We start from the raw sequence: 27,650 nt of genomic DNA on the forward strand, positions 1-27,650 counted from the left end.
GTACAGGGATTTGTCACAGTTCGCTAATGTTCGCAGCAAGAGTTGAGCCCCGAGTGAAGCCGCACTGCGCAGGCAGTCAAAAGTTTTTGAAGTAGTTCACTGAGAGGTGGCGGGGTTATGTACTGAGCAGATGAGCAGGCGGATATGACAGGAATGCAAAAATTACAGCACTAATGATTTAGGGCGAACAAACGATGTGAACCGAGATTAAACTAAGCACAGCTGTTCAGGGAAGTGGCTAATATTTACTTAATTCATAATTTATTGATGCATTTTTTTGGCCTGTCTGGGGCTGAACACTGCAGTTCTTTGGCTGCTAGATAGTAAAATATGTGGTGCGATAAGTAAACTGTGTTGAGTATCATAGCTCCGAGAGACATAAGTAGGAGAAACTCCCTCTTTGATGCCATTTGTGGAATTTGTCTTAGTCAGCTTAATCAGCCTTATGATGGTTTTCTAAGGCGGTGCCATTATGTTAATTGATTTTAATAAGGTTGAATGAATCCTTTAATTTAGAGAAGATTACGATGAATCAACATAACCATAAAGGTATGATGAAAAAAATCATGCCTCTAGACTTGTGAAATATGGCAACGGTGCAATTAAAACACACAGCAACAGAATGTTGGTAAATAACGAGTAGGGAGTAAATATGAGCTACAGCACTGCTTGAGTGTGTGTGTGTGTCGGAGAGAGAGATAGAGAGTGAGAGACAGAGAGAGGTCTCTGACTCAGTAATGGTGTCATTATCACACTCATTCAGGTTTGTACGCGCATCACCCATACACCTTTAATAAGATGAGAACCTGACGTCCCTGTAGATGACACGGCAGGACAACTCTCTCTGCCTCTCTCTCACACACACACCTATGCACACACACGTCCACAGTCAGACAGATCAATACGGTCTCCTTTCACACCTTGTGCAACCAAAATTCTCCACTGCAGAGGTAACAAAACGCAGACAGACAGACAACAGATACAGATCGCCAGACCAAGCAAGGTAGATGGATGGAAAGATTGAGGCAGGGAGGTGTAAGGCGGGGTGTCAGAAACAAGGTATAAATGGAGAGCTGAATCCCAATAAAGGTGTTTGTGATGGAAAAATGAAACCTGTGTTGCTGGGTGACAGGAGCCCTTTGGCTTCTGGCTAAATGGTTTGTGTGTGTGTGTGTGTGTGTGTGTCGTACTTGCAGTGTGAATGATCAGACAAGTGTTTTGAGTTCAAAACAGCCTCCTCCGTTAGCCTGTTTCTTACATTGACATTGATCTGGCTCTCGATTGCCTCGCCTATATTTATTCCTCATCTTCTTGTCTATCCCTTCTTGTCCCCCCCACCTCCCCGAGCTGACAGTTTTATCCATCTTCAGCTTACAAAAGCAACAGCAGATTAAACTGCATGCCTTACTGTAGATCCCCAACAATACAACCACCTCCAAAAATAGGAAACAAGAAGGTCAGAGTGTTAGTGCTCCTACAGCAATCCTTTGACCCTATTGAATAATCATCTTAGAGAGGAGTCAAGGGACGTTAAATGGAAAAAAGTCCTCCTCTCTCCACTCTTCCGATTTCCTCCGTTCTCCTTGCTGCTCCTCTCAAGTCAAATAAAGCGAGACAACGGCAGACAGGTGGAATCGCCTTCAGTTTAATCTGTGCAACGTGTGTGTCAGTGCACATTTCTATGCCAGCAGGAGACAAATGCTTTAAATTTGTCCTTGCGTAGCCCCTCCATTCTGTAAATGTGTGTGTTCGTATGTGTGTATACCTCCCACCTCACATTGGCTCCACTCCACAGACTGCAGACTCTAGTAATCGATACGTGTGTGTGTGTGTGTGTGTGTGTGTGTGTGTGTGTGTGTCTGGGCATGCATGCAAGTAATGGAGTAGAGTCTGACAGCGATTGTCAGTCATCTCACACGGCCACGAAATAGAATCTAAAATGGTGCTCCATAACGCCGTGCATATGCCTTCACTGGTTTGTATAACTGTGCATGAGAGCTACAAAGCGTTTGATTAACATCCATCCCCGCATCATGTCTTTCTGAGACACCTCCAAACAATAAAAACCATTACAGCCACTTTGCTGTACACCAGTGAGTGTTTTTCATCCCATTGTGCGGGATAACAACACGGCGAGATTACTTTTGTTCAGTCGTTATTCATCCTTTTATGTTTCTATTCTTTCCAAAGAATGTCCTTGTAACTCATCTTTCATGAACTGAAATCCTGTTTGTGTTTGTTTCATGCCATTTTTAAAGCCTAATTTGGGTTTGTTGTCAAGCGGGATGTTAACTACTATAAAGGTTCCCCTTTCGAGCTTCTGTGTATTTATTTGTGCTAGTGATGCACCGATCGTGAAATTCTGGGCTGATACTGATGTTTAAAATAACATCTTGCGAGGTATGCGTTGAATACGCGTCTGTTCTATTTTTGACGCTTGACACGAGCAGCGCACGTCAATGTACACAGAGCACTTTGAGAAGGTGGAAGCCAGACACAGAAAAAGCAAAGAGAAACCGGTGGATTTTCAAAATAAAATACCCCGCGCAAACTGTCGGTCGTAAAAACAGACAAAAGCTAAACTAATTAACTATGTAGCATATTTACATATGTAGAAGCATATTTAAGAAGAACATACACAGGGAAAATGTCCAAATCTGAGCAAGTAAACAGAGTCTGGCGGGCTAAACGCTTCTGAAACACTCCCAGTGCGGTTTGAAGTTAAACGCATGCAAAACCACGACGTGCTAGTGATGTGTGCAGTGAGGTTTCGGAGCCTCCAAAAAAAAGGAAAAAAGAAAGGTTTCTCCTCAGCACAGCGTTCATGCAACAGGTAAATCAACATATAATCATCGGCCACTGCCATTGGTGAATGTCATCTTTATTTGCGGATGGCCGATGTTCAGCCGACGCATCGGTGCTTCCCTAATTTGTGCCTATACCTGTATTACATTCACTGATATTGCTATGCCTAGAATCGGTTTCTGTGTGTAATCTTTTCATTTATTCTTTTTAATTAAATACGAACATTGCAGTACCTCACCCATACTCAGTTTGTAATTAACTGCTGTCACTACTAATACAAAACCTAATACAAGGAGGCAGATAATAATTAAATTTATGAAGCAGTGTGTTTTGAATGAATTATTTTTTGGGAGAATTGTAAGCTGATTGACAGAAAGCAGAGTGAAAGGCATTTACGGCAATTAGAGAGTTCATATTTAAGTGAAAAACTCAAATAATTTTTGACACACACCCACACACACACACCCACACACGCACACACACCCTCTGGCTTTTGTCACCCAATCACAGACAAAGACTCATCTTCTGGTCCAATGAGATGCCTCCAAATATGTGACACAAAGACTCAGCCTGGTCACACAGGAATTGCTTGAAGCTTAGAGATGAGACATGAGCCAGCATTTGTATACTGTGATGGATCATTAAGGATGGGTAATTTTCCAGTCAGTGGAAGTTATTTTTCATCATTAATAGGAAAAAAAAATCAGACCAAATGAGTTATTTTTAGAAAGGAAAAACAAGCCCCATTGAACCCATATTTAAAGCCAACTGTGTGCAGACACCAGCAGGAAGTATTTAATGAAAATCTATAGACAGATGATACAAACTTATCAGTCCTAGAGGAACGGCGATGCTCCATTTACTGCGTACACATGAACCAACTAGTGTGTGGTCCTATTACTTATGAGCAAAAATAAGACATACTTTGTTACAAGCCTAGCTTCTGTCGTTGGGACAAACATATGGGAGTGCAAACATGCAATTCGGCTGAGACATTAACGCCCACAGTGACTGAAATCAGATAATAACACTTCTGATCCAGAACAACAAAGTGTTGAAAAAATGATTTTAGTGTTGCAACAGAAATATTTGGTACACATTATATAACTGGAGTTTATCAACCAGTGTTTCTTTCCCAGCCTGTATTTGCGACCAGCCTTTATTTCTTCAACACCAACCAATACATATGGTGCAAAACTACATCAGTTTGCTGTAATTGTAAAATGAAAAAACAATTGTGTAAGAAAAAGAGTGCATAATTTTATTTATACAATTGAATAACTCATTGTTTCACCTTTTTTTTGTCATTCCAGGTGTTCCTCCTTGACCGTTATTCAGTCATAAGGTTAGTTGGTTTTGTTACTTGGAATAAATGTTTTTTGTTGTTTTTATGATGCTATTGCACTCCTACAGTTGTTGCAAACCTCACATATTTTAACAGTTAAATAAATTATGGTTCCGGAGTGAATTATCATAATTTAATAGACGTCTGAATGATTCAAATCCATTTTTTAACTGCTGAAATTTTGTTTGAGAAGCAGATGGATTCAGTAATGTATTTTTTGGCCCGGGGCTGAATAGTTCAGCTCCTTGTTAGTAGGTGAAAGTGAGGCTCCAGTATTTTAAGTTTCCACTTGCACTCGAACTTCATTTGAACTGATTAATAGCAGAATCCAAACATCGGTTGATTTCTTGAGTTACACCCATGTTTTTCTGTTAGTCAACAATTCACATCGTCATGTTGGCTCCATTCCAGAGTCATTAAATGTGTCCCACTGGTGGATGACAGTTATCAGTTGTTGTTTTGAAATAAGATATGGTAATAAGAGGAATAACCCCCCAGGGTCCCAACAGTATATTTTTTCATTTCTTGTTTTGACATTTTCATTTAAATAATACCCACCCACAGATGTTAAAACCCAGAAAAAATAAAATACCACTGTTATGATCACTATTCTGGGTTCATGTTTCATTCTCTAACTTTTACAGTTTATTCTTTCAGTCAGTGCAGTTCAGGGATTTCAGCTTGGATGGTTAGATATTTGGCTGTGCAACGCAGGAGACCATAGTTTCCAAATGCTGTGTGAGAAGGATGATTTTGAATGTTGAATATCTAAGTGCTGTTGCATAAGCGTCTTAAATGAGTTGGTGATAAACAGTAGACAAACACAGTTACATAAACTGCACACAGGCATCCATTTGTGTGTATTTGGGCATATTTGGACGTCCATGTGTATTTGGGAGTGCAGCAGTACTTGGAATAAACTTTGTCTGCTTGATTTTTATCTTGTTCTCTTTTTACTTTACTTTCTACCGTTGTTTTCCTTTCATTTCGGTCACACAGTTCTTCTCCCTCCTACTCGATTTTATCCTGTTGTCTTAACACTTCTTCCCACCCTCCTCATTCCTCATCATGTTTTTTCAGACTTTTTTTCCCCCTCATCTTCTTTTTGTCCAACTTCATCTCTGTCTTCATCATCCCTTAATAGCACCACCTTTTTGTTTTTTCTGGCTCGTTCATGTTCTGATGAGCGTGACCGCAACCTTCGAAAACAGCGTTGATTCGATATTTCCCCACAGCCGGTCATTTAGATGCAGCAGGGGTTGGATGCAAGGTGCTCGCGTAGGGACCAAGCAGCGCTGATGCTTGGCCAAACCTTTATAACGGATTGCATCGCTAATAAACAATGAAAGGGCAGGAGCAAAGTGCTAGGACTGTGTGTGTGTGTGTGTGTGAGTGAGACTGTGTGTATGTGTGTGTGGGAGGGGACAAATAGGAAGAGGATGCTAATAGTTCTGTCAAGACCTTGATGAGTCAAGCATTTACTTAGGACAGCACACACGCAATCATTCACAAACACACACACACACACACACACACACACACACGCACACAAATATGTGCAGTTCTGTACCTCATAGTCGAGATGTAAGATGACTTCTTTACATTTGGAGATACAGTCCACTGCTTTGTTTCCATGACTCACTTTTTCATTGAATTCTAATCTCCTCAGTTTGAATGAGTAATGAAAATAGCCACTTACACAGCCTCTTATTTAGCACTCACAATACATAAATAAGTGTGTTGCTTTCTATGATCATGAGTCGTGTGGGTAGAGCCAATTTGAACAGTATAATAAGAATTCAGATGATTATTCAGAAAGCACCGCAGGCTGCGGGTAAATTAAAGGGAGGTAAAAAAAAAAAAAAGGAAACATATATATGTGTGTGTGTGCATAAACCTTTATGTATTCAGGTAATTCTGATGGAGCCTGTATGTTTCTTTCAGCGATGTTCTGGTTCACATCCATGCTGCTATGCATATTAACAGCAGCAAACTGCCTTGTGAATATGGCTTTCTGTTGTTGGCCACAGGGCAGCTCCGCTGAAGCAGATGGATGTGCGGTACCTTGCTCAAGGGCATCTTAGAAGTAGTTTGCAATGAGAAGTGGAGCTGTTAGTCATTTGTGTTTTCCTCCCACATCTTGATTGTCAAATTGTAATTTTACGAAAGCCCCATTTTATATCATATATGCTTTCTTTGTTTAGATTTAGAAAAAAAAAGAAGAAAAAACGTTTCTTTAGGGGTTCATGACCAAATGAATTTTGCCTCATTGATATCCATACTAAAGCCCATATGTGCTGCAGGCCTTGCTAAGCCAGTACATATGAAGACAAATGAACCATTGCGTTCTACACCGAAACAGATTTACATTCAGAGGTTGTCACCGTTCCTGCTTACTCATTGGTGTGTCACCATCATAGCCATTCCTCCGGGAAGTTCACAGGCTCTCTGCTGTGTGAAAAATGGGAAATGCTGTCATCAGCGTTTACTGGAGGACACGAGAGAGAGGGAGAGAGAGAGATAGAGCGAGAGAGAGAGGAGGTAGGAAAGATAAATAAAAAGAGGTAGAGAGAGAAAAGAGGGACCAGACTGGAAAGCATGAGGAAGGTGAATAGGGAAGGGTAGCGCGAAATAGAGAAGGTGACAGATAAGCAGCAGGTGGAAGGAGAAAAGTGGGATAAGAGACACGGATCTCAGGAGAACGTGACAGACAGCTCGAGTTAAAACGTTGAATTATAGCGTCACTCGGAGAGACAGGAAGTAAGCGAACGGCTGACAGAATGTGTGCCTATAGGGCTCGAGGTGAACAGAGAGAGTTGACTCAAATAATGAACGACTCTCTCACATTCCATGACACAGACGTACACACGAGTGTGGACGCAGGGTGAGGTCAGATAATGACATCAGTGTTAAGTCAGCGATGAGTAAGTGTAGTCCTCCAGAACAGTGATGCTCAGCATTAGGTGACTCTTCCAGGGGCTACTAAGCACACAAGTGTGACGTAAGGTGATGTCCTAAGTGCTCAGCAGGTTTTTATGTGCAGGCGATGCACTCATAATGTTCCGGGGTGCAAGCCTACATTATGACTTTAATAATATGCCATGCTTTCTCTTTCACTTCCTAAGTAAGAAATGTCAGGCAGGACATTCAAAACTCTTAATTTGAATATGAGGAGATTATATTTATACATTTAGAATGGTATGAATTGGAATATGTAAAGGAATATTTATTTAATTTTTTTTTCTAAACATCTTGTTTTAAAGTACATTTCTGCCTGCAAGTATTCCCTTTTCTGCTTTAGCCTGATTTTAGACAGATTTGGGCACTGCGGTGAAAAAATGCAGGTTTTTCCATCAACTTGAGTCAGGGTAGTGTTTTAGCAGCAGCGGTGTGGCCACAGGGGGTGCTGGGGAAAAAAAAAAAAAAGCAGCGACCTGCGGTGGAGAAGTTGAACCAGATTCAACTTTTGGAAAAACACAACCCAACATCATGCTGTGGCCGCCAATCAGGCGGTCACACTGGTCAAATCCTTCCGCGGTCAGCCTGAAATGTCCCTGAGACTAAATGTAGTCCAGGTGGAATTCCTGGACCAAACTATGATACTCCACCTGTTGTGTGCTGGCTTTATTTATTTCATGTACCAGCTTCTGCAAATAGTGACACAAAGATGTTTCCTCTGGTTTGCGTCCGATGGTTTGAGACAGAGAGAAGAGAGAGAGCAGTGGGCAAGTGTCATGGACATTGAATGAGAGTGAGGGAGTGCTGGCATTGAGAAAGACGGTTAATCAGTGAAATAACAAGTTATTTTCGAACAACCCTGCAGTGATTCACCACACTTGGTTTCCTCCATGAGGTGTTTGAGACATAAAATTTGTCTGATGAGTTAACTATGTTCCAGTTTATACCTATCATCATTGTAACATAAAACAACCCGACTGCAATCAGTTTTATCTCCAGCCTAGCAAACACTGAGTAAAGAAGCAACAACTCAAGTTATATTTTAGGTTTATATATATATATAAAATATATATATATAAGATATATATATATATATATATATATTATATAATATAATCTATAGTTTTTATTTTCTGGTGACAAACTAGATCTCCTCTTCTGCACAATATGGCCTCCTAAAGTCTCTCGCATGGGACAGTTGTGGCAGGAGTCCCCAAGTATTTATGGGGGCCATCTCACCATAGACAGCTGGTGGTAATCCACTGAGCGAGAAGATTATTTAGCTTGTCTGATAGAGCGCCGTGATGGGCTTGCCTCGGTTGCACTCAAACAAAGTAGTTTGACAACGATTCTTCCCCTGTGTTACATCAGTGTTTGACCCGGCACCTGCAGCATCAGCTAAGGGATGCTTTGCGTTTAGGTGGTACTTGAGACTGGAAGAACTCCTACAGTAAACTGATTGTGCATTGCACAAGGTGCAAACAACCTTAGTCTTGTCCAGGTTTCCATTGGGAAGCTTCTTAAAAATTAATTTTGCCTGAAGCAAACCCGGCGGCTTCGTAGCTGCATCCACGTTAGCACGTCACGTTTGATGTGGTAATTCACAGAAGGCATACAGGTTCGAAGACTCGTTCCCGCTCCCTACAGTGCATATCATCATAGTTTGCGTAGTATAGACCCAGCTCCCAACCCAACTTTGAGAATAGATTAATGGCGATATTTTTTTAATCGCCCGATAAGACTCCCACATTAACGCAGCACGTTAACGCAGCATGTTAACGCCGATAACGGCCCACCACTAATATATATATATATTTCAATCAATGTCTGCATAGAATGCTTGTTTGTTTGTTTGTTTATAGAAGATGTGGGAAATACAAATCGTACAATACAGACAAGCACAGTATTCCTTACTCTCATTTTCTTGAGTGCTTGTGTATCAAGCTACTCAGGGTAGGATGCAAATCTCTCTCTCTCTCTCTCTCACACACACACACACACACACACACACACACACACACACACACACACACACACACACACACACACACACACACACACACTAGACTATTTCAGTCGTGTGTTTGCTCAGAAAGAAGCAACAGACACTTAACTGTACTTTAGTGAATGCTCCAATATAGTTAGTGTGTTTATCTGGTTGCTGAGGTTCTTGGCCACCCAACTCACAGTGCATGTGGCTTTTGTGTGTATCTACAGTATGTGGATGCATGTACGCGCATCTGTGCACAAACCGTGTATATCGCACAAGCAATATACAAGGTTTAGTGCATATTTGTGTGCATTTTATCCACAACTATACAAGTATGTCTTGTATGTGTGCTCTGTGTGTATGTGTGTGTGTGTGTGTGTGTGTGTGTGTGTGTGTGTGCAGTATACGTGTGCATGTGTGTGAAAGGCCACCCAACTAATAGACAGACCTACACGAAGGCCATAGGAATCAACTCTACAAATAGCCTCCTGTGGTAAAGACCAGTGGACAGTTGAACACACAGGATTTGTGCATGTGTGTGATTGTGTATATGTGTGTGTGTGTGTGTTTGAGTGTGTGTAAGCCTGGTCTATGCTGCTACTGTATCCTCTATATTTACTAAAGAGGCTTGGCAAACAGGTTGAGTAAACATACTGTTTTTAGTTTCCAACACATGCAGAGAAACACTCAGGCTTGCATTCACACACACACACACACACACACACACACACACACACACACACTGCAGTAAGACATAAGGAAAATGTGTCTTTCTTGATTTCTTCCTCTTCATGCACTCCTCGCTCTGTCTTTCTTTTCTGTCTATTTTTTACTTTTCCATCTGTCCCAATCTGTCTCTCTCTACTTCACAGGCTTCTTTCTCAGTCTTGTTCTGTTTGTCACTCACGTTCTCTCACCGGCTCAAGGCCTTGATCACAATTGCAGCTTATGTCTGGGAGATCAATATAACCTCTGCTTTGGGAGAAAATAGTGAACGCAGATTCCATTTTGAAAGGATGAAGCTGTGCTAATATATTGGAGACAAACAATGTGATAGATTCATAGCTCAGTTTTGAATAAGTCCTGAATCAACCGTCCTTGCATGCAAAATTGTGAAGGTGGCGGAAAGACTGCACGGAAGAATCGACTGAATACTAAGAGGTATTCAGAAATCTTTTTGGTTTTGAATTCTTGCAATCTAGAAACATGCATTTGTAAGACGTCATGGCAGGGACTAATGTTTTACACAATCGCGGAGCAAAACTTTTGGACAAAAGTTTGTTGAATTTAGCTATAATGATTATACAAACACCACACTGTTGAAGTTTTTGCTAATTAACTGCAAATCAGGTATATTACATCATTCTTGTGACAAGCATTTATGTATTTCTGGCCCTCCTGTGTCACGCAGACATCAGCGTGGACATTCAGATCTCTTTATTTGTTGTCAAGATTCCATTATCTGTCTGTGGTTTGTGGTTTTAGAGCCTCTTCTAAGGTATAGTGTTTCCAAAGATTAAAAAAAAAAAAAAGCATTGCATTCATGTGCTATGTTGCTGAAATACCCTTAGGATAGATGATAAGTACACGTGAGCGGTACAAAAATAATGATGATATATATTTGCTGATTTCCTGGATCTTATGGAACCTGTTGGATACCTTACATTTCTTTTGTTTCATTATCAGGAAGGAAGAAACACTTGAGTGTTTTGAGTCGTGTCATGAAGGCAGTGTTCTGAGGAATAGGCAATTATTCCCAATATAACATCAACTGGTTTTGGAAGACAAAAAAAAAAAAACGTTGGCCATGAGGAATGTTTGAACGTGGCTGGTGCAGAGCTCTTAATTCAGCTTCTCGCTGAAGCTTTTGCAGTTAATATCAATATTGCACCACTCAGACAAATTATGATTCTGTATTGGGAAATGAATTGCGATTCCTTTGCCACAAAGCATTTTACCTCAGGGAGGAAATGGAAATAATAGAGATGCACTGTAGCTTTCTTGTGACAGTGAATTAATTACATAATACAGCCATGGCTCTCTATAGTGTGGACATTTAATTTATGATGATCTTTATTCTCCGAGATACTCTGTAACTTGTCAGCCAGGCACCCTTGAAAAAGGAACTCCAATTTTACGCATCCGAATCTTATCGTACAAGTCTTGGGGAGGGCTATTGCGTATGTGAAAAAGCTGTAATAAATAAAGCCTTTTGTGGCTCCAGAGGGAGCTGTGTGAAGTGAGATAAATTGCCTCAAGTGATGTCATTTGAGTCAGCATCGGTTGGGGCTAAATAGGTTTGGAAAATGAAACAATCTGGCGAGGTCAGTGATGTGGCTAGGTATGCATGCTGCGTCTCTGGCGCATCGATATCTGAAACGGTGCATTAAAGTCACTGTCGTGTGCTACAAACACTCTTTTTAGGGAATACATAGAACAGAGCAGAGGTACCGGTTACACGCGTCAACTGCTAACGCGTTGGTGGATTAAATGTTTCTAGCTGAGCTAAACTAGAGATTATTCAGTTGAAACATGCTGTTTTGCCCTCATTGTTCTCTGTGAAGTTAACTTGAAGAGATGACAATTAGACCCGGTGTGTTACATGGAGAGAGCACTGTGCTGGACTCTGTTTGATAATTGCCTTTTTAAATGCTACTTTGCTTGTCAGCCACCAGTCTTTGGAGGTAATTAGGCCTTTGTGCTCTGATTTATTTGGCATGCAGTTAACACACCAGTCATAATTATAATAATAATAAATCTTGGCATTTTCTCCCGGTGTTCTTCACCACTGTTTTGGAAGAAGGCAATAACAGAAGTAATAGGTGAACCAGCTTTAAAAGTGGCATATCTTTGTGCTGTGCAGTGGATCTAATTCATGCTAATGTGAAGAGTGTTTTGTGTGGTTTTAAAAAAAAAAACTAAAACAATAAATAGTCTTAAGCAAGAGTTGTTTGTATGATTATAATACAGTATATGTGACATCAAGTCTAACACTACAGTTTTATTCAGGGGTCCGAATAAAACTGTGAAATAAAACACTGAAAACCCATCAACATCACTGGGAAGTGGAATTACAAACAAGTGAGTTTATTTCTGTGTCCTGCTCATTATTTCTGGTTGAGTCTAGAAGCTCAAGGCTACATTAGCCTGTGCCACCCTAAATCACACCTCGAATTTCAGCCTGAACTGTCAGTGGCCGAGTTGCATTGTGGGCAGGTTTTGACAAATAGGAATGAAGAACAAAGAAGAATGTGTGAAGTGAAAAAGATGAGATCTGTGGCTCTGCTGCATTAACTTTGGCCTTTTTTCTGTAAATTATCGGGGGTTTGACCAAACACATTGCTGAACACTAAACTATATGAATGCAATACAATTTTTAATACTTATTTTAGCAGTTAAGGCAAAGGGTACCTCATGATTATTGGTCATTGATCAAATAAATCATATCACACAATGCAGCATGCACAATTGAAAATCTCATTAGGAGGAAAACATATTTATGTTTGGTTGTGTGTAATGTTTTACAAAAGTATAGTTTTATAAGTATATTATATTTATTACTTGGTCAATCATTAGTCATTTAACTGATCGAAAAGCCAAACTTTCATGGCCTTCATCTTCGTAAATCTGAGACTTTAATGTGTTTTACTTTGGTTGGAAGTGAAATCGTTGGGTTTTTGGACTGTTTGCCAGACAAAGCAAGCAGCTGACATTTTTTTTAGCCAATGATGGATGGATTATTAATCAAGAGATCCATGTAATGGAAATAACGCTAACCATTTATTTGTTATTTAGATTATATATAATAGATAGCAATGGCATGTGGTAGCAGTGCACTTTAAAATGTTTCTTTGTTTTTTATCAACATGCATATCAGTGAGAAACTGCTGCAGGTCAGTGTTATAGAATTAGGTTAACAGTGTGTGTGTGTGTGTGTGTGTGTGTGTGTGGGTGGGTGGGTGGGTGTTTCATCCACTGTGGGCAAGGCCTCAGCTCTGGTTCTGATTAACTCCCTGTAAAAACACCTCTGTTCAGAACATCACAGCCCGTACATCACACTCTCCATCATACATACGCACACACACACACACACACACACACACACACACACACACATGCTGTGCAGCTTCTGGAGGCTCCCTATTCACAAAGGGGAGTCTACACCCATCATTCAAAGCCTTATAGGCCGTAAGAATGCTGACACACACACGCTCAATCACGCACACACATACACACACACACACAGACGCACAGACACACAAAGTGCTCTGTTTTCGTAGCTTTGATACACTTAGAGAGTTCAGAGGTGAGAGGGCTGGAGGTAACACTGTGTTTTTCCAGAGCTTTCTAACCACCTAAATCTGCTTCTACACACACAAGGAGGTCCAGATGGCTGGGTGGAGATGAAAACACACTCTCTCACACACACATACACACAGAGACACACACATACACACAGAGATAGAGACACACACACACACACACACACACACACACAGTCATGCTCAAATGCGAAAAAACCCCACATGATAAGCACTCATACGTGCACATCAGAGATCTGTTAGCTGACATAAGCATGATGAGGCCCAATGATCTATGAGGGTACAGGTTGCGTGTTGGCTGTTTATTCACATACAGCTTCAGGATGGAGTGATCGACCAAGTGTTTAATAATATGAGGCTTCAATACTAATTCAGGGTACACAAACGCTACCCATAAGTTATCAGAGACAGCATCCGCCCAGGATGAGCTCATACCGCGGCCACATGAGGTGTGCAGTTTGTGCACTCACTGGCTACTTGTGTAACCGCACAGGTTAGATAGCAGCAGCAGCAGCAGCAGCAGCCCTGCTGTAGGACACATGATACATAGTAGCTGACGTGTTCAGGTCCTCTAAATCTCAGCCAGCTGAGGGCAGTCACATGTGATCAATGGCTGAATTTATCACTCAGAGCCAAGTGCCGTCATCCGCATGCACATACACGGGTGTGTGTGTGCGTGTGCGTATGTGTGTTTGCGTGTGTGCACGTGCATTTATGGGCGTGACCCTTACTAACTTTTGAGTCGCGTTTGACGCTGTCTTTAGCGAGCAATTATAGCCAGAACGACTGTGAAAAAGGTCACAGCCGTCCGGCTATCAACACTCCGCACCAAATGCCAACTGTGCACATCAGTGGGTGTATGTGCGTGTACGCGTATGTGCGTACGCGTGTGCCGTTGCTCAAAATGCCAGCAGACACACTATCAGGCTGGACCCCGCACCTCGGCGCTTGTGGGTAATCTGCAGCAATCCTGCATGATTGATGAGAGAATTAGTGTTGCCAAGCATAGCAAAGCATTATGGGAATGAAGAAGTTGTATTATTGGAGAGGGAGCATGACATTAAAGGTTACAGTGGCAACAGTTATGTGTGATTATGTGGCTGTGTATGCAAGTAAACGTGTGTGTTTGGTCAAAAAGGATCATCTGCAGGACAGTTATTGATGGATGAGGTGCCAGAAATCCATTTTTTCCCCACTGCTATTATGGCTGTCGGGGGTCACAGGCACAGTAAACTCATTAACATTTGAGTTAATTACCGCTCCAAATCCTGTGTGGATAAACACCTGTCAGTTAGTTAGATAAAAGTTAATTCTGTCCTTAAGAGTTTTAGGAAAGCAATTGCACTGAATTTGTGGATTTTTATGATTAAAACTTCAGGCCTTTTTTTCTTAATCCTTTCAAGGACCGCGATGTCCAAACCAACTCACCTCAGCCTCTCCTTTCCTACTGTAATATGAAGGAGGTGACGGTGAAAACCCCCCCACAAAAGGCCGCATAGTGAATCAGTACTTAGTCTGTTGCGGGCTACTGTAGAAACACTTCTGTGGAAGACAGCTTGTGGCATCTGTAAATAAAATAAAATAAAAAAAAAGCATTTTAAGGCAACAAAAGAATACCAGTTTTTACTTACAGAGGACTATACATTATGGAAACAATGTTATGCATATTATATTCCATTTCTGCCATATTCTTTAAATAGATCAGCCTCATTCTTATACAGTGGACCTTTCTTTATAACATTTGACATTTAATCATTAGAACAAGAATGAAGAAACTCCTACACGTTGTCGCTTATTCACACATTTCATCATTAAAGAAAAAAAGAACTTGAGGCTATCACTGTTTCTTTGCCATTTGTCTTGTTCTTTACAGCTTTATCAACTTTTCAAGGAACTTTTTGATTTACATTATGAAAAAAAAGTGCTATTTTTGCATTCCTTGTGAAATTCAGAAAGTTTTTAGTTTTACTTCACTGTCGCTGTCATGTCATTTCTTGAGGTCTAATGCAGGTAAATAGTAGATAATAAGTTTCGTCTTCATTTATTGGAGTTCTCACTGTGAAGTGAAAAAAAAAAAAACTGCTGATAAAATTTCTTGTCTACATTGGCTTGGAAAAAAACCTTGCTTTTGTGTCATTGCCCCGAGGTAGGACAAACGTGTCAAAAGCAAGTCAGTGAGTGAGTTCATTGAGTGCTGCACAGAACAGGGGGTCTTATTTCTGCAATGAGGATTCTTTTTGATGTACAGGTGTACCCCCTGGACAGGATGCCGTACCTCTGACTTTCAAGGTTTTACTTTTTATGATGATGCGATTAGAATATTTCTCCTGAAAGTATCTGGAAATATTCACCCTTTCCTCCTTGTTCTAGGCAAGTTTTCCTAGTCATTCTTCATCGTTTACTCCTTTAGGAGGCTCTATGCTTTAGCTCCAGGAAAGGTGTTGTGCGGCTGCCTGTTTTGTACTATCCCTAGTTACTATATGAGGCTCTCTTTCCTGTTTGTGAGCACAGCCCGTTCCTCCAGATGGTGAGCTGTGTTGCAGCGTGCAGTGTTTAAAGCATGCAGGCAGCGAAAGGTGTGATTTTACAGACTTTTCACATGATCGTGGTGCCAGACGCACAGTGTTTCAGCATCTTAAAACCAGGTGACCTCCAATTATCTCCCAGCAGGATAATACACCACCGTCTCAGCATCATATACACTTTAATTGCCTTTACGATCCATAAATCTCAATTCACTACACACCCTAAAGGAATTGCAGAATAAGATAGCGTCCCATAACCTTTAAAAGTGAAATAACTGTTTTGATTTTATACTGAAAACATTTAGTTAGAGCAGGTGTCATTTTTCACTTTGAAGCAATCTTCAGCTTCCTGCTGTTGGCCTAAAGAACAACAATTCAAGTCATCTATTGTTAGCTTCTTCTGTACATTTGATAGCTGTGGTTGATGTTCCTGAGGGCTCAAAACTCTTCTCTTGCTATAAACCACAGAGCTCATTTACTACCCAGGAGGATGCTTCTCTTTATTTTCTCAGCAGACACATTTGTAATGAACTATTTTATTTCTGACAGCTCGATGATAGGGGGATTTTTTTTTATTTTTTTTTTATTCCTTATTCATTTATTTTTCAAGAAAGAGACATGGAGAGAATAAAAGTGGATCTATTTGTTGTGTCTATCATCCAGTGATTTATTTAACAGTTTAAACCCACTGTGGGTTATAATTAATAAGCAAGTAGAGGCTGCTAAAACTTGCTGATTGAACATATGACTGTAAGCTGACACAGAGTTGTCATTTCAAGGGACAAACCCTCCCAAGTTTCCCATTACAGGATGTTCTCTTGTGCCATTTGGCCAACCAGTGCTCCTGTGTGATTTTGGACATTTCACATTGTAGGAGAGAGAGAGGGAAAAAAAAGACCACCGAAAGGAAGAAAGAGAACGTATGTGCGTTTCTTTAAAGAGAAGGATGCCTTCTATCTTCACACACACAAAGACACACACCCACACGCACACACATACAAACAGCAGCCCGCCTAGTGTATTTCCCTCCTGGCTTTCCAATTTAAATGCAAATGTTCCCAAATCGGACTCCACAAAGATGCAGAGGCAAAATCATTTGACGCAGCGATGAATTATATATTTTAATTAAGCAGCCAAAAGAATCACGCCTATTCAGCCCTTTCCCCTCCAATAAGAAATGAATAAATAAATATGGAAGAAGGGAACAAGAAGAAAGAAGAAAAAGAAGAGAAGAATAAATGGGAGGGTCAGGGGAGGGATGGATGGATGGTTAAAGGGAGGAGGGATTGTATTGAGTTTGTGTGATTGCAGTGCTAACTGCCCGTGGGCTGTCATTACGTGAGCAATCTGAAGCTGTCAGATTTCAAAACTGTATTGTTTGCTGATAGACGTTCTAAATACCCCCACAGTTTCAAGCGTGCACACAAGAGCGTCTGCACCCAGGGAATCTCGAATGCACACGCACACCATTTGGATTTTGATGGGTAAACCGGCACTTGAAGAGTAGATGGGGATTGTGATTCTCTGACAAGGGATGCAATTTTAATTTCACCCCCTGTCACTCTCCTCAATATCTGCTCAGATGAAATACATATGAGCTGCCAATCACTCACACACATAGACGCACACAGAGAAACACACATTTCTCAATCACATGCATGCTAGCAAACTTGCAGTCACTGTTTCCATCTTCAAGTCACAGGTCACACACACAAAGGCTCAACTTTTAACAGATTAAAAACTCAAGTACAGACTCAGCTTGGATCTATTCAACAGGTGGAGCAGTGAGTGCAGAGAGAGACTTTCTCAGTACTACTTTCATAATTATTTCTAATAAGGATAACCTTCTCCTAATTACTATGTTTGGCTTTGACATAAAAAAAAACAAACATCTCCTAGTATGTTTAATCTCTTAGACTCTTTTATTGCCTTTTGACATTTACGGCGGACTGTAAAAGCTTTTTCATGTTCTCTAAAGTCAGTCAGCATCAGCAGGACATGACTCAGTTGTTTCTTTCTGGGACGCTTATACATGTTGTAGTGGCGTTCATGGTCAATGTTAACAAAGAGGATAGAGAGAGAGAGAGAGAGAGAGGGAGAGGGAGAGAAACAAATAGAGGTAATGGGACATGACAGTGGTTTGTGACAGCTGGAGTCAGGCATTAAAAGAACAAGGAAATTCACTTTCCTTTCTTTGCCTCTATTTTGAGTGCTCACCCTGTTCTCCACACGCAGACACACACGCACCTTACTCGCTGCAAGTCTCAGCAGCATGCAGACCCTCAGAAAACCTTTGCCTGTAAGGGTGCCAACTTGTTCTCCTCACTGAACAGAGCAGACAGAAGGAAAAGCTCAGAGAGAGAAGAGAGCGGTCACATTTTAATAGGGGGATTCGGGTTCAAGACCCTTTCTTGGCAGGCTGCTCAAGTGTCCTTGAACACGATGGTGAATCCCTACAAGCTCCAGCTGTGTAGTTATGTCGGCACTGACCCCGGCCTCTGACCTTTCACCTCCCTACAGTAGTTAAAGCCAGAAAGCAAAAAGGCAGCTTCTTTACGGGGATCATTCCTAAATCTGACTAATTAATCTTTTGTGTTTTAGCTGCACAAAAACACAAATGTAAAAAGGGGAAGTTGCATGAGAGAACTATTCCTTGGTGGCCTACAGCCGGGCGCCATGCCTGCTGTCACCGCGGGGTTGACTAGGAGACTAAAACCTTTGACTACCAACTGTGTCTGGCAACCTGCCGCGACAGAGATGCACTGGGCAGATCAAACGACTGTCGACTGTCAAGAAAAACCTTCAACACGCATCCTCACTATTTCACATTTCTGTTCATTTCCAGGTTGAAGGAAAATATTGATATTTTCAAAAATGTGCTTTATTTGCTTTCTTGCCAAGAGTTAAATGAGAAGATTGATACAACTCCCATGCCTGTACACTAAATATGAAGCTTACTGCTGGTTGCTCGGCAACTGGTTCAGACCAAGAAATTGTCTGGCACCTCTAAACAGCTAATTTTTCACACCCTTTAAACAGTAAAAGCAGTTACATTTGTCCTTCTTACACTAATTAGTGAGCTAAAGAGGTGAATGTTATCATAGCCAGTGCCAGGCTAGCTGTTTCCACCTGTTTCCAGTCTTTGTGCTAAGCTAAATTGGCCGGCTCCTTGCAGTAGACTTGTATTTACACATAAACACAAGAGTAAAATCAATCTTCTCATCTTGGCAAGAGAGATTTTTTTTTAAGGTTAGACAGAGCTCTTGAGATCTACTTTATATCTGTCTTCAATCTCAGAGAGCGTGATGTTGAACTTGAACAAAAGAAGAGGGAACAGGCTAAATGTTTAAAAAGCCAGACAATAAAGACGGAAGGAGTGAAGGGCTGAAAGACAGGGAACAAAAAACCTGAGGAGAGAATAAAGAAATCAAGAGATGAGAGCACCTTTCACCTCCGCCATCTTTATCTCCATCATACTTCACCTTTCATAAAAAAATAACAACAGCAGTGAGGTGACGGGATGCCCATCAAGTATTGTTGTTGTAAATGAAAGCTGTGTTTGTTTATGGTGTGCTATACCTTTAAGAGCTGCTGGCCATAGCCCATCCCAGAGAGGATGGACCCATTAGGCTGATGAACAGAAAGAGAGAGAGAGAGAGAAAGAGAGAGAGAGAGAGAGAGCAAAATAGAGGGAGAGAGAAACAGAGAGGAAAAAGAAAGAGGTTATACAGTCAAAAGGATAAGAACAGTCAGAGAAGTAAGAAAAGGAATGCCATTTGAAATAACGGAGTTTGAGGAGAAGAAAGGAAACAGCAGAGGAGGGAGAAAAGGCCACTCAAGGGACCATAGTAGTGAGAGGAGATAGAGAGACACTGAGAGATACAGAGAGAGGACAGGAAGCAGCTATCTCTCCATCTCCTTCATGGTGTTGTAGGCGTCTATGGGTCTGTCAGTCAATCAGGACGACAGGCGGACACACTTAACTCGCCGGCTCTCTTGTCTGTCTCGCACGCGCTCACGCCGATGACTTTGCTGTGTGTGTGTCTACAGATGGCAAACCTTGTGACATCGTTGTGCTGTGTAGTTCTCGCCGCGGTGGTGGTAGCCTACGCTCAAAGACGCAGTCAGCTTGGTGAGTATGCATTTTTATTTTCCTCTTTTACTTCTTTAGAGTACTGAACCTCTTCTGTGCCGAGGCCTACTCCACTTCTCCTTGTTTTATCCTGTCTGGACAAACCCAAGTGTTCTCTGTTCTCTCTTCTAAATGCTGTTAGGCTGTCTCCTCTCTTCCTCTCAACTTTCTTGTACACTTCTTGGCTCTTTTCTAATCTATTATTTCTGCCCTTCTCTCTTCTAGTCTTGCGGCACTTCTATGTGTGGTGCTCCTATTGACGCTCTACTACATTCTAGTCTGTTTTTTTTAGCCTCTCTCAACTGTATCCAGCTGCACTTAATAATAATTTCACCTTTTCTCTGCTCAAATGGTCTTCTTTCATAATGCTTTTACAATGCGTGTCTGTCAGTGTGTACTGCATTGACAAAGCCAACAGCCTTGCTTTTATGCATGAACTTGTTTTTATGCTGCCTGAGATGCTGCATTGATTTTGCTCCAGTTGTTGTTGTTGTGATTTAGTTGAGCCCCTGTGGAGGCAGATTTACTGTGTGTTTCTGGATGTTAGCTGTGCTTTTGCTGTCTGCCATTAGGGCCACTTTGAGCTCCAGTAGCTGATTACTCGCTGTGAGGTCAAAGGTGCAGCATAATTTAAAAAAAAAAGAAAACATGGAAATGTACCTGTGAGAAAGCTCAGCCAGAATCCACTTCTTCTTTACAAACAGAGGAACAATAGCTTACCAAACGAGCTTGTCATTCCTCGCTGCATGATGCTGATATTTTAGGCCACATTACCAAGGTTACCTCCATAACAAATATCGGTTTAACAAAGAAGCCAGTCAGGTCAACTGGTGATCATGAGCAAAGTACAAATGATTTGTGTGCAGAGGGTTTAAGGGAGGAAAAAGAAGAAGCTGAATAGGCCTACATAATGCTGTGACTGCTCTTTTGAGAGTTAACATACGATGCATGACCATAAATTAGACCATGTGTGCAAAATGGTGTGTGTGTGTGTGTTTAACAGAGGAGTCAGTTTGTCACTTGACTTTTAGTGAAGAGTGGCCTCGGCTTATTAGCCAATGAGGTCAGTCTGTTTAAGTCAGCTGACCCAAAGAAAGAGTCGAAGGAAGTCAATAAGTCTCTAGTGACGCACATCACTAGGTCACGAGAGTCACAGACGCGCGCGCACACACACACACACACACACACACATTGAAGAGGGCAGACACAAACAGAGAAGAAATGTCTTAGGAAATAGGAATGTTGTCTTTGTGGATTAGGTGAAAGCAGCAGAGAAGGTAAGTGAAAGAGGGTGATGGAAAGAAAAACAAGGAGGAGATGAAGACATTGAAATTGAGAAAATTGTGAAGTGATGGAAGGCAAATGGAAAAAAAAGACAGATTGAGAATGGAAGTCTGGGAGAGCAACAATTGATGTCTGATGGGAAAATGTGCAGGATAGAGCACTGAGGAAATAAAAAAGAAAAAAAAAGAAAGCTGTGCCCCAAACAACAACTCAGTAAAGAAAAAAGATTTTCACCATCCAACATAAACAGCAATCTAATGTATAAATACAAATTATTATTATTATCATTATTATTATAAAAACTTGAATTCAGTAGCAGCTATTAGCTATGATACGATTCGATATCCCTTAAATGAATAAATAAATATATATATATATAATTGGAAATCTTGTTACAGCAGACAAGCTTCACTGTATATATCAAGTTAAGATTGTACCAATCAATCCTTATCTATTTTTAATTTTTGTGCTGTTCATAAAAGCAGAGAGTGTGGTGCAGAGAACAAGCAATGCAAAGAGAGAAAAAAGAAGGTGAAAGGGGAACCCCTGAGGAAATAACAGATATGGATAGCGAGAGGAATGAAAAACATGAATAGAAGAAAGAGAGCTGTCAGTTCTGTGATTGGGAAGAACTGTGCGCGTGCGCCTTTATGTTTCATGCTACATAGAATTAGCTGTCATGTTCACACATACACGACACAATTGCACAAACCTGTACACACTACAACTCACAACACGCACACACACACACACACACAGACACACACACACACACACATATATATATCCCTTATAGTCGCGCAGAGACACATATATACATCTGTCTATCTTAGAAAGAGACTTGTTTCACTGACAAATTGCCAGCCAGTTTGATTGACAGGATTCCCTGAGGTATGCTTCACTTGGTAAAGAGTGTGTAACACAGGCGCGCACACACACACACACACACATGCACAGACAAAAAGAGCAATGGATGTGTACATACAAACATAATCAGACCTAACAAGAGAGTTCATCCCCCTTCTACCCCGCTGTACTGACTCAATTTGCACAAAATGCACATACAGAAGAAGGCACACACCGGTGGCTTTGTGTGTACTTGAGTGTGTCTCCATGCAGACATGGTGTGTATAGGAAATCCATTTGAGATTTCATAATTAATGACAGCGATCATTGACAAACAAAGACAATGAAAAACACCAGTAGAAGACATCCACAGGCTGAGTCAAACAAATAGATACAAGCCTCACATATACAGATGTCAATACTGTTTGGAAGCTGTAGACAGACAGTGAGTGAGACAGGGTGGAGCAAGACAAGACGGAGAGACAGAGGAGCAAACATGGCAAGAGCTCATTTAAAAAAGTAGAGAACACAAACTACAGCAATAGAAGGAACACGCTCAAGAAGAAATGCTCTTATGAGAGTTTAATAATATCATGGAAGCTGCTATATGTCCAGTAAATGTTGGACATTTTCTGGACATTCATTCAAACATTCATTTAAAGATAAATATTGGAATTGTGAATTCAGCAATAGTCAAAATACTAATAAGAACACAAGTATTTTACAGTGAAAACAATGCAACATAAGGCTCAGCACAATAAGCATGCAAAAAAAAACTGTTATTCAAAACCAGAAAACAAAAAAAACAAATACATGAATAAAATCTTTTATTGACAAATTTTATAGACAAATGTCATTCAAAGTAGACTTACACCAGTACTGCATCATTCCTCACTTTTTCTTTTTTTCTGATTGTGAGGAGAGTTCATTGAATGTGCCATTTCCATTCAGTTTGTGTAATGTGATTCATGTTGACTCATAAAAAAAAAGAGATGGAAGCAACGGAAATGACAGTCCCTTAATGAAACATCGCTTGAAACAATGGGGGAAAAAGAAAATAATTGAAAGCTATAAATCCGCAGAGAGAAAGGGAGTGAGACTCAGAGATCATGCCAATTAAGCTTCCTTGAATGTGAATTTGATTTTTGATTGCCAGTGAGAAATAGATGATGAGATGGTTAGAGGGGTACAGGGAAGATATTGGGTAGACACCAGACAGATATGGGGAAAAACATGAGAGAATACAGAACAGATGACAGATGAAGAGACAAGAAAGTGAGAGCGTGGGAGATACACAGTCAGAGAGGGCCAATGTTGATAACAGTTATTCAGACAGTTCTTATGGTATACGCACACAATCCCTGTCATCTATATGAAGCGTTACTTTAGAATAAACATTACTGATAACATCGCCGCCAATAAAAACCAAGATCAAAGAGTACAACAGTCAATATGAATTTCTTGTAATGTTTTAAAGTTTTAGCACCTGTGTTAAGTGTGAATTATTTCCCTGCTGTCCATTAGTAGCAGACATGTAGTATTGCCCTGCTGACCCTGACCTCTGAACCCTCGCTATAGTCGAGGAGAGGAGAGAAAATCCCTTCAAGGATCAATAACATCCTTTTTATTCATTAGTATTAGATTGCACTGCTAACAGGTCAAATGGTTCACTGCAAACAGCAAACCCATAATCAGGACGATCACATTATTTGATTTATTTTTCTACATTCATTGTGGTTCTTTAGGGAAAATGTTTCGATAGCATTGCAGTATCCCCACAGAAAACATAGAACATCACAGCTTTCATAGCTACTTTAAACAGTAACAGTTTACAGCACACACAGTTGTGTGTCTACAAAGCACGATACTACAATAAAAAAGGTCAAGAGGGTACCCACGTAGATTATATATTCCACATATGTTGCTTTAAAGTAGATCTGTCTTTGCATTCAGGGTAACACATATAGACAAATAAACACATGACAGTTTGCAACGGGTGCACTTGGTTTCTAGAAGCCAAGACAACCAGGAACCTGTCAAAATTTTCTTCACTCTAGTTCACATGGGGTCCTACTTTATAGACCTTTTTCACCGCAGCCATTTTGACATGAAATAGTAAGGTAAACACAGGTGCTGCCAATGATACTAATCAAGGTTCCATTCCGTTCAGATCAAACAGAGTCAGGGTGCTGCTGTGGCGCACACTGTAAAGTCTCTGCTGCAATAAATGGAACAGAACCTTAATAGTAAAAGCAGAAACAAACTTAATAGTTTAATTAGTATTATTGGAAACACCTGTGTTGACCCCGCTATTCCACGTCAAAATGGCTGCTGTGGAAAATGGTTGATTGCCACGGGTCTTGGGTCTTCTCAATGTCTCGAATACCTCAGTGGATCCAGCAGCACTCTATCAGCTCTGACCATGGCACAGGTATGGCTACAGTTTTTGGCCGCTGTGGTTTTGATGTTCTCTGTGTGTGTTTGAATTGAGTCTAATTATAATTGGGTCCCTTTTGGATCAGGTCTTTCTGCATGCCGGTTTTGTGTAGGTTTTCGACAGGTCTGTATTGAGTCAGGTATTATAATACGTCTTCATACACAGTTAAAAGTTGGATTTTCCAATCAAACGAAACACATTACTCACGACTCCTCTGGATGTCTCTGTTCCAGATTATTCTATTCCAGTGGCGATACAATCATTCACATTACATACAAGGCGAATCCTCTCATGCATTGAGCACCTGAAGATTGATCACATTCATGGCTAAAATGAGCTTTATTTTCTTCCTCTATTTGTCTTAATCTCTTTTTGTCTCTCTCTGCATCTTTAATCGTCGTTCTCTGCTTCCCCTGATTCTTTCTTTGTCCTTCCCTCTGTGTGCGTGCATTTCTCCCTATCTCAATTTAATCCTGAGATATAGCAGAAAGTCCAAACCGAATCAGTACAATATTATTAATACTGTGTCTTACACAGTAAATAGTAAGAATACACACACAAACCGAGGATAGCGATGAGTAAAGTACGACCATCCAGTAGTGCAGCAGAAGAAGAAGAAGAATAAAGAAACTGAAGCACAGAGCGAGGGAATGTGGTGTTTGCTTTGAGTTTGAGTGAATTTCCTATTTTGCTTCTTTTTTTATTTTTATTTTTTTATGATAGCAGCAGTGCTGCAACCTCTCCTTCTTCACCCCCAATCTCCGCCTTGTAATATGTGTGTGTTCAAGAGAGAGTGTGTGTGTGTGAATGCGGTGACATCATACCGTTGACTGAGAGAGCATGTTATTTATGGGAGTCCATATCCTGATTGAGGGACAAATGTTTCCACTCATAATCATGCCCTCCCTCCCTCTCCCTCTCCCTTTATGTCTTCACTCCTCTCTATTTACTCTCCTTCCTCTCGTCTCGCTCTCTTCTCCACTTTGTCCTCTTCACTCTCCACACCATCCACACTTGTCACCCTCTCACTTTTTCCTTCATATCTTTCCTTCTCTTCTTTTCCTGCCTGTAATTTTTTGGCTAACTCATTACTTCCCTCTCTCTGGATCTCTTTTTTCTCTCCCCCATTCAATCAATTCCTGTCTTCCTCTTCTCCTCTCCCATCTCTCAATCAATCACCCAAGCAGATTTATCGTCCATGACATCATTAGGCTGCTGACGCTACACCACCGTCACTAAACGTTTTTGTGCGTTTCATCTCTGCCCTTTGCTGAGCTTCTTTACCTCACACCAATTCCATCTAATCACTCTGAACTCGAGGACCGAAGGGGGGGAAAAGAGAGACAGAGATCAGGAAACAGAACGGTAGAGGGAAAAGAGAGACAGCGGGAGAGTAGGAGGTTAACTCTCACACTAATTCCATGGTATTACAGCTGTCAAAGCTGTATTTATTTCTTGAGCATTCGACACGTGCTGCTATGACTTTCCAACATGCCGGGGCGTGCGCTCTGCAACGCCGCAGCCTTATTTATCCACACTCTCATGAATGGATCGTGTTAAATGTTCAAATTAAATTAATACGTGTGATTTCTTAAGACCCCATCCCTCATCATGCATGACAGCCAAGTCTAATCTAATTCATATGCATGTGCAGATGCTCATATAGGCGAATGAAATTAGCATTAATAGCTTGAGCACTGCAAAAGCCACACAGAAAATACACAGTATTTACTAATTATATAAACTGTTATATAATGCCTAACTACGTATGGGATTTATCTTTTCAGGTAACTATTCATCTTTTCTCATTAAACCAAGTCTGTGCATGTCAATAATGAGACTATTTATCTTTTCTGTAGCTTGTAATGTATATGTAGATCATCATGTAGGGATAGAAAGTAACTACATCGATTGCAGATTCAGTCCTCTTAGTATCTTATCACCTAACTGACATATTGTGACTGGAAACAACAAGTGCGGTGGCCCACCAATTTGCTTGGATTTTTCATTTACTCTAGGTTCAAGTGATTTTCACAATAAGTTGGGAGAAATAGAACAAGAGCAATGCAAATAATTGTTACATGGCCATTTACAAGGCCTTGCCATCCATAATTAGATCGCTAGAAAAGTTAATGTAAGTAAGACAAAGTCACTGGGTGTTGAACTATAAAGTTCCCCACAGTGAATGCACTTGAAATATCAATTGCTTGTTTGTAATTTGTGCACTTTTAGAATAACAAAAGACCAATCAAGACAACTAAACATAATCAATTATTCATGCCATCCGACCGCTCTCTGATGTGTCATCAGAGGAAACAGACAGCTCCTGTAAATAAGTGAATAAGCACAGAGATTGATGTCTGTTTGAAGGGTGTCAGTTTGTATGTCTCGTATGTGTAAGCCATGTTTGTGCCTGCAGGGAACCTTGATCGCACTCATTATCTTGAGTAGCACTCAGTGTAATCAGGGTTCCCTGTTTGGCACGCTGTTTGTATTAAATTCAAGATGGAGCTCAACCAATTGATTGACTGACTGGATTGGCAGATGGATTACAGTCAGACTGACTGTGTGACTGGCAGGGAGGCAAAGCACAGTAATGCTAAACGACGTCTTTTTTTCCAATAAAGAAGGAAACACAATCCGGCCAAAATAATGACACTAACAAACAAATCCCATTAAAAACAAAACAAAAACACAAACGAAAAAACACTAAATAAAAATTGCATTCAAAGGCAAAAGTGAAAGAATCATTTTTTGGCACATGCTGTTTACAGTGTGATAGCACTAGATAGCATTATGGAAACCCCAAGATACTTAATCTTAAACCTTGATACCCCCGGCCAGTTGATTCACCATCTGACTAGCTGATTAGACAGTTGGCTGGCTTGATGGCCGATAAACTGTTTAGTCAACTGATTGGCTGACGAATTCCTGTTGGTTAGCACAGCACAACAGTATTGCATTCCTTCTGGAGGACCTGCAGGCGGGCAGATTGAAGACTGAGTG

The 27,650-nt window shown here is 40.8% G+C and overlaps 1 protein-coding gene across 6 annotated transcripts in view; it reads left to right on the forward strand.

The window, feature by feature from the left end:
• The window catches only part of cntfr (ciliary neurotrophic factor receptor), a 213,475-nt gene that overhangs the window by 70,256 nt on the left and 115,569 nt on the right, over positions 1 to 27,650 (forward strand). For 3 of the 6 annotated variants that reach the window (XM_027278569.1, XM_027278567.1, XM_027278568.1), the window contains 2 exons: positions 4,119 to 4,150; positions 19,996 to 20,077. In XM_027278569.1, coding sequence (XP_027134370.1) covers positions 19,996 to 20,077 — 82 coding nt within the window. In that variant the 5' untranslated portion in view covers positions 4,119 to 4,150. Of the gene's footprint in view, positions 1 to 4,116; positions 4,151 to 19,200; positions 20,078 to 27,650 lie in introns of those variants that run through there. The other 3 variants (XM_027278570.1, XM_027278571.1, XM_027278566.1) reach the window with 3 other exon arrangements.

This window comes from Larimichthys crocea, chromosome IV (assembly GCF_000972845.2).
Source record: "Larimichthys crocea isolate SSNF chromosome IV, L_crocea_2.0, whole genome shotgun sequence".
NCBI classification, from domain to species: domain Eukaryota; kingdom Metazoa; phylum Chordata; class Actinopteri; family Sciaenidae; genus Larimichthys; species Larimichthys crocea.